The following is an 8,364-nucleotide window of genomic DNA, read 5'->3' as shown; positions in this document are numbered from 1 at the left end:
AGGGGCACCATGTGCAATGGGGCACAGGGTAAATGGAAGTGGGGGTTCCAGCCGACTCGTGGAGTTCAGTATCACGAGAGCGTAAAGTTGGAGGTGAGGGAATAGGCTAGCCAGGAAGTAGAGGGAAGCTGGGTGAGGGACCTCGTGCGCCTGCATAGGTGTTTAGGTGAAGCATCACTGAAGGATTTTTTATTAGAAGAAGTAACACGAGTAAACTTATTTGTTCAACAGATCTCTCTGGAGATAATGAGAAAGACAAATTGGAAGCAAGGGAAACAAGAAGCAGAGAAGCCAGTCCGAAAATCATAGCAGCCGTCCAGGCCAGAGAAAGGTGAGGTCTGCACCAGAATGGCAGTGCAGGTGGGGACGATGGGAGGGGGTTTGTGGGCTATATCAGCCAGCAGCATTGTTTGCAGTAATAGAGGAGATGGGTTTGAGTTTTGGTTTGGAAACCTGTGTGAGTGGTGGTACATTCACCAATGCAGGGAAAGGAAAGGGCTTGGGGGCGGGAGGGAGGGGATGCAAGAGATGGGGTGTCGACGTGCTAAGGGTCCAGGTGTTAGGGGACATGTAGGCAGTGATGGCCAGTTGGGTATGTATGTGGCGCTAAGAAGAGCAAGGCTGGCTGTAGATACATGCTTTAGAAATTAGGTGACGAGCAAAATCATGGCCATGGGAGAAATTGCCCAGGGAATGCATAAAGTGAGATAAGAAAAGACCACAGACGAAGCCTGTCTCAGGTTGGGTTCTCCAGAGAGCAAATTCAGAGAGTTCAGTATGAATATTTATTAGAAGTACCCTTGGAATTGACACTTATGGAAGGGCGGGAGAAGAAGTAGGATTGGGTAAACGGAGAAGGAAAGTTACGATGTAGACCCAAAAGCTTCAGTTGACTCCTTGGGCCGCTCTGGAGCTACAATGGCTGTTGGAATTGACTGTGTTGGGCCAAATTGTTTGCATCTTCATTTTCTTGCCTCCCATTAGAGAGCCACCTCAGGAAAGACCTTTGGGCAAAACAGCTCATGGTAGCTGAAATAATTCTGAAGGGCTTGACCCTGGAAGGCCCCATTCTCCCAGTAGCTGGACAGCAATTTTTTACAAGAAGGAGGGTGTGCCCTGGGCCAGAGTTGCAGTTTGGTCCATTAACTGTCACAATTGCACAAGGTAGTACCAAATAGTACCCACGCACATCACCTGGGTGTCAGACATTTTCCTCCCCGTCCCCACTGGGTGATAAGCCCTATCTCCTCCTGATGATCAGGGTGGATTTCCCCTGTCAGGATGGTGACTCTTTTCCAACTTGCTGGACTCTGGACACAGGAGCCCCAAGTGCCCGGTGGCAGCCATAACACAGCTTAGTGGAACTGTTGCTGTGTCCCCTGGTGGAAGTGTCCTCCTTTTGGGAAACAGAACCCCTAATCTGTTTGGGAAGCACAATCCCCTAAATGTGCTGTTGGGAACGATGGGAGTTGAGGTTGCTGCAGCTTCCACTTCTTGGATCCCTGACTCATGAGGTTTTCTTGCTGGAGACACAGCATCACACAAACTTTGGTTTAAGTTGTATACAGGGTCCTGGAAGACAACTCTCCATCCTTCTAAATGATCATTTCTGAGCATTTCTACCTTCTGTGGGCAGCAGCTTGTGGGTTGCATACAGTGTGGTATGAGCAGTGGTTGGAATGGGTCTGGGCCCACTCTCCTACCTCATGTGATGTTGTACAAAATCCATGCAGGAGGACCATACTCTCTGAAAGTACTCACATAACGGCTCCATCTGCGGCTCTGTGGACAGGGAGGGAAATCCCATACCTGGAACATGGTTATTTTCCTGTCAGAACAAATTGTTGGCCCCTCTGGCTGGAAAGAGCCCAACATTACCAACTTGCTACCATGCGGATGGTGCCATAACAGAGCCTAAGCCTAGATCTCTGTTGGTAGTTAGGACATTTGGTGGTGGCAGCAGCAAGATGGACAGCTAGGTGCAATGCTAGAGTGAGGCTGTAGTGCAGCTGCCATCCATTTGTAGCTTGTATCCCCACACCGACCCATCCAAGAACCAAACTCAGGTGTTTACCTCATTCTTCAGCTATTTCTGTGGGATCCCCATATGGCCATAAGTGTGAACCAAAGACAGGGCATTGGTGAACTGAGGTGACAATGATATAATGCATCAATGTGATATTATGTAGAATGTCTAGACAGTATAGTCTCTCAAAACTACATTCTGATAGGTGAAGAATTAACGTAGTCTTGGGCAAAACTATAAATGAATATTTCTGTTCATCCCATGTAAATGCAAACTCTTTCTGCTCCTCTTTTCTGATTGGAATAGAAAAGAATGCATTTCCCAAATCCTTGGTCATATACCATGTACCTGAGGCCTTATTATATTGCTCTACCAAAGATACCACATCTGCTATGGCAGCTGTAATTGGCACTACTTCTTGGCTGAGTATGGTAGTCTACTGCCATCTTCCAGGATTCAGATGGTGAAGTAGAGTATATGATGAGGACCACCACTACTGCATCCTTTGGTCCCCAAAGGTGGCACTAATTTTCACCATCCTCCCCTGGATGCAATATTGATTGGCTCAGGAAGGGGCAGTTTCATAGTCTTCCACTTGGCTTTCTCCACTATGATAGCTCTTAACTCATAGGCCAAGGACTCGATGTGGTGACTGTACCAACTTCCAACTATGTCTATTCCAACTATATATTCAGGGACCAGGCAAATGACCCCAGATAAGTCTGTAGACCCAATGGCTCCTTGGCCAGGACTCCATTTGTTTTCTGGTTCCTGTATGTTCCCACTGTAGCAGGAGGACATTGATGACACTTCAGGTCTCCAGAACTCAATTCCAACTCTGACCCTTGGAATATTTGGGTCTTCCTCTTTACCTAGTATATTGTTACCTGAATAATTGGTCATTGGACCCTTTGGAGAAGGGCTGGGCAGTAATACTGTGTATACTTGCCACGGTGTTGCAGGGGACCTGGCCACCTCTTCAGTTACTGAGTGCCAGGTCTGGAAACTGATCAAAGGACCATAAGAATTTATTAGGATGACTGCACTCAGCCTCCTGTTCATTTGTCCTTGATTTCTTCTGATGGTGTAAAGTAAATACTACCCTTGTAGTAGTCAGCCTCAGCTGATCCCACAGATGCTCTGGAGTGAAAGTGGCTCATCACAGTTGTCCTGCCCTGGGTCAAAATGGCCTGGCCTTTATTCTACTACCTCCATGAGTCATTGGATACGGGCTGCCCTAGGAAGTGCGTGCAGACTCTGAAGGAGGCCACAGCAGAAGAATTCTGCTAACAGCATTTCCAGCAGCTGGGACAAGAAGTCCTTTCTTGAAAGGGGATGTAGGAGGCACATCTCAGAGTCCACCATAGTTGATGGAGAGAGGTTCCTGAGGACGTGGAGAAGGATAGGGTCAGAGCACAAGTAGACAGATTAAACTTTGACAAGAGGAGGGGCATCTTTCACTGTAATGAGAAGTAGGAGGAGGTAAGAATGGGATCAGATGAAGATGAGGGTTTGAGTAGAGGGACAAGGAATTGGGAAAATCAAGCCTGATAACCTCTGTTTTCTTTATAGAATCAGAAGCAGGGTCGTCTGCTGAACTTGGGTTTGTAGGGTTAGGGCTTGAAGAGCATAGTCCTCAGGGTAAACGAGAGAGTACATAATTTAGGGACGGCAGGGCAGTGTTTAAAGGGCAGCTGATGTTGAGGGGCATTACTGGTTGTTACCCATTCCTACTGAGTCATGTGGTTTCCCCAGCCATGCTCAGAGCCTAGACAAAGAAGCAGAGAGGAGCTGCGCTGCGTGGATGTGGGGGAGGAGAGTGAGGCAATAGGGTGGTAACTATTAAGTTTCCCCAGACAGTTCTTTAAAATCATTTAGATATAAACTCTCCATTTAAAAAATTGTGTTTGTTTTCTAGGAGTACAAAGCATTAGAGGGTATTAGAGTTGAGGTGTGGGTGAGATCATCTGCTCCATTAATTCAGTTTGTCAGTTTGCTCTTTTGTAGATCATGCTTTTGGTGTTTTATTCATGAAATCTTTGTCTAACTAAAGGTCACAAAAGTTTTCTCCTATGTTTTCTTTTAGAAGTTTTATAGTCTGATGGTTTATGTTTAGGTGCATGAACCATTTGAATTCATTTTTGTGTATGATGTGAAATATGAATTGAGGTTCATTAGAACTTAAGAAAATGCAAATCACTGTGAGAAACAGTTTGTCAGGTTTTGAAAAGTTACACATATAACTACTATATGATACAACCCTTTGTGGGGGCAGAGCCCCAGAAAGCAGTTTCCAGGCTCTCGGCCTCACATAGAAAGGTGCTGGCTCAGGTAGTAAAGGGCCATCAACTGTGATTGGATGGCCATCAGCTGTGGCTAGTTGGCCGTCAGCTGTAACCAGTGAGCCATTGGCCACTAATATAACTGCTGTGGCTACGCTAGCAGCAAATGGGGGCTAGCAAGAAGATGGTGGCTGAGCTGGCAAGAGCGGATTGCTGTTAGGACGGTGGACAGTGTGGCTCCTGCCTCCTGTGTCTCCAACCCAGCTGCCAGCAAGAATATAGCGATATGACTCCCCTACTTATGGCTCCGTGGATGTTCCTTTTTGGTCTCGCTGTGTCCTGCGTTCTTATGTGGGGAGCGGGAGCTGAGACCCCGCCTGGCACCCTGCATGACAAATGGCGCAGCGAGCAGGGTCTCCTGCACGACAAATGGCGCAGCGAGCAGGGTACGGTGCCTGCCAAAGCTCTCCGAAAGGCGGTGGAGCAGTTTGTGTGTATGAACACTCAGTCTCAGGAAGACCAGGAGGAGCAGCTGCTGGAGAGCTGGACCCCCGTGGAGAGGTGGGAAGACGTGGAAGTTTCCCCAACCAGCACAGGCCAGAGAAAGTGAAGGTCGTTGCGGCCCTGTGAGCTGGGAAGTTCTTGCTGAGGCAGCTGGGATGAGGGACTTGTCCCAGGAGGAAAGGCTTGCTGAGTCCTCCGTGGGAGATGAGGGTGAGGTCAAGGTCGTCCCTCACCCCCAGGACAGCCCTGGCGAATGACTATGGACTATGGGGAATTGCCTTCCATCCCTAATTTAATGGACCGCTTGACTGTTTGTTTGGGAACGTACCACCATGTAGTGGAACTGGTGGATGTTTGCTTTTGTGTCTTGACCGGCCGCCATCGACAATATTAAGCACCTTGACTGTGAGCCGCTGTTGTTCCAGCATGGTACCCTGAGAGGCCCAGAAGAGTGGCAGTGGCCTGAGAGCCCTGGCTGAGTCCAGGAAGTCTGGCTTTGCCCAGAGAGAGTGGCGGTGCCCTGAGATGCCCTGGCTGAGTCCAGGAAGTCTGGCTGTGCCCAGAGAGAGAGTGGCAGTGCCCTGAGAAACCCTGGCTGTGCCCGGGGAAACTAGTGGTACCCTAAGAAGCCCAGGAAGTCTGGCTGTGCCCAGAAGCACTGGTGGTGCCCTGAGAAACCCTGGCTGTGCCCGGGGAAACTAGTGGTACCCTAAGAAGCCCAGGAAGTCTGGCCATGCCCAGAAGTACTGGTGGTGCCCTGAGAAACCCTGGCTGTGCCCAGAGAGCCTGGCTATGTCCAGGATATTGCATTCACCTCCAGGCTGCTCACACAGGGCCCCTCGCAGAAGATGCTTGTCGCGTAGATTGTGAGGCGAGAGCCTGTAGGGGTGGATGTGGGGACAGAGCCCCAGAAAGTAGTTTCCAGGCTCTCGACCTCACATAGACAGGTGCTGACTCAGGTAGTAAATGGCCATCAACTGTGATTGGATGGCCATCAGCTGTGATTGGATGGCCATCAGCTGTGGCCAGTTGGCTGTCAGCTGTAAGCAGTGAGCCATTGGCCACTAATATAACTGCTGTGGCTAGGCTAGAAGAAAATGGGGGCTAGCAAGAAGATGGTGGCTGAGCTAACAAGAGCGGATTGCAGAGAGGCGGATGCTGCCAGCGAGAATATAGTGATATGACTCCCCTACTTATGGCTCCGTGGGTGTTCCTTTTTGGCCTCACCATATCCTGTGTTCTTATGTGGGGAGCAGGAGCAGAGACCCCGCAGGCCGCCCTGCATGACACCATTCTACTAGGTATTTATCTACGAGAAATGAAAGCATATGTCCTTACAGAGACTCACTTGTACACATACGTTCATAGAAGCTTTACTGTAATATCCCCAAATGTGAAACTGCCCAAATGAACATCAACATGTGAATGGGTAAACAACGGTGGAATAGCCATCCAATAGCATCCTGCTCAGCAATAAAAAGGAATGAACTATCCATACACCCAACAACCTAGATGAATCTCAAAATAATTATGAGTGAAAAAGCAGACAAAAAATAGTACACATTGTATGATTCCATTTATGTAAAACTCTAAAGAATGCAAACTAATCTGTAGTGACAAAACGCAGACTCGTGGTTGGGGGAGAGACAGGAGGGATTACAAAGGGGCTTGTGGAAACCTTGGGGGTGGTGGACATGTTCATTATCTCGATTATAGCCATGGTTTCATGGGTTATATATATGTGAAAACTTCAATTTATATACTTTAAATATGTGCAATGATTGCATGTCAATTATATCTTAATAAAGCTGTTTAAAAATTGACCTGGAAATTAACTATATTACTGAATCACTGATAATTAGCAAATAGGACAAACCTATAAGAATACTTACTCTTTAAAATTTGAATATAGTCAACTTAGACCTATTAGAGATTTAAAAAGCAGAACTGATAGTTCTGGCTTAAAATCCAACAGTCAGTTGTAACAGAATCTGACAAAATGTACCGCTTGCTTTTATTGCAATCTCTTTTAACAAACTGAAGGCTCCCTTATTTCAACTTTGTAGTGTCTCAAAGTGACTAAAATTAAAGAGTCCCTCAGGGATAATGGCCACCATTCACTGTGCTTCTCTCGTACTTGTTCATAATCCTTTCCACTTCTCTGAGAGGTACCTATTATTTCTATTTTGTAGATGAAGAAACTGAGTCTCAGAGACGTTAAAAATTAGTTCGCTTGTACACAACTGCAGCTGCGTGTGTGTGTGTGTGTGTGTGTGTGTGTGTGTGTGAGTGTGTGTGAGGGAGGGGGGTCTGAATCCATAAGCGTGCCTACTCATCCTCCCACCAACTCAGTCCACGCAATTTTCCTTTTTAGAAGCTTTCTCCCAACGTCGTTGCCATTCTTCAGGCTATCTACGTCCAGGGAAGCCTGGAGTTACAAGGCTGCCAGGAGGAGGAAGAGTTTGATAATCCAAACACAAGATGGTACGATAGGTGGTGGCTGCTCTCGGGTGCTTAAGGAATTACGTAATTAAAACGGGATTGTCTTTGTAGGGCGACGTGTCACGACCTGGGAAGACGTCGCTGCTAGCTCCAGCACATCAGTGCTACTAGTCTGCACTAACTGGGGTGGCGGAGGAAGGGAACAAGCGCGGGCGAGTTCTGCCGGGCGGCGGTAGGTGCCTGCCCCGGTTGGTGACAAGAGCGGGTTTCCCTCCAGCGTTCAACGAGGAGCAGAAGCGCGGGGAGAAGGCGGCGGGATGGCGCCGCCAGGGTTCCGTCTGCACCGAGTTTGAGCTCCCCGGCCCCGCCCCCTAGGGCCCCGCCCCCTCCCGCCCTAGGCCCCACCCACTGCCCGGGACCGAAAGCGGAGGCACACTCGGTCGCTCGGCGCTCGCCTGCTCGGGTCTAGCCGCTGTACCGACCGCAAGGGGGATTAGGGTTGCGGCTCCTGTGGGCCGGGGGCCCGCCGGGCGGCATGGAGGGGCAGTGGGCCTCCGCGGGTGGGGAAGTGTCCCTGCACAACTTCAGCGCGAGGCTGTGGGAGCAGCTGGTTCACTTCCACGTCATGCGGCTGACGGACTCGCTCTTCCTGTGGGTGGGGGCCACCCCGCACCTGCGCAACCTTGCCGTGGCCATGTGCAGCCGCTACGTGAGTGTCGGCCTGGGCTGGGGCGGGCGGAGTGGGGGTGGAGAAGGGGAGAGGGCGCGGGAGGTGGGGCGGCCCCTAGGCGGCCGGCCAGTTGGAGGGCCGGAGTGACTGCACGGGAGGGTGAGTGAAGGCGCTCGGCGCGGCCCGGGCCCCAGGTCCACTCCAGAACTCTTCCTGTGATGTCTTAAGGAAGGGAGGGTCTGTGTGGACCTTCACCACCCGGAGGGGGGCTGTGTGCGGTCACGCCAGCACGTGGGACCACAGGCAGGCCTGTCCCCTCGGTTCCCGCTCCTCTACTGGCTCCTGGCTCCCATCTCTGTGGTTGGAGTGTGCAGGGGCTTCATCGTAGGACCTCTGCTCTCCCGTTACACTCCCACCCTTGGGGTTGGCATCTCCCGTAG

At 50.0% G+C, this 8,364-nt stretch overlaps 1 protein-coding gene across 4 annotated transcripts in view; it reads left to right on the top strand.

The window, feature by feature from the left end:
• Window positions 1–7,648: 7,648 nt before the first annotated feature.
• PSMG4 (proteasome assembly chaperone 4) overlaps window positions 7,649–8,364 on the top strand; it is an 82,107-nt gene continuing 81,391 nt past the window's right edge. Inside the window, exon 1 of one of the 4 annotated variants that reach the window (XM_074335285.1) lies at window positions 7,649–7,963. In XM_074335285.1, coding sequence (XP_074191386.1) covers window positions 7,790–7,963 — 174 coding nt within the window. In that variant the 5' untranslated portion in view covers window positions 7,649–7,789. The remainder of the gene's footprint in view (window positions 7,964–8,364) is intronic. The other 3 variants (XM_074335286.1, XM_074335287.1, XM_019752358.2) reach the window with 3 other exon arrangements.

This window comes from Rhinolophus sinicus, linkage group LG06 (assembly GCF_036562045.2).
Source record: "Rhinolophus sinicus isolate RSC01 linkage group LG06, ASM3656204v1, whole genome shotgun sequence".
In the NCBI taxonomy this organism is placed as follows: Eukaryota; Metazoa; Chordata; class Mammalia; order Chiroptera; family Rhinolophidae; genus Rhinolophus; species Rhinolophus sinicus.
This window is presented reverse-complemented; position numbering and strand designations above follow the sequence as displayed.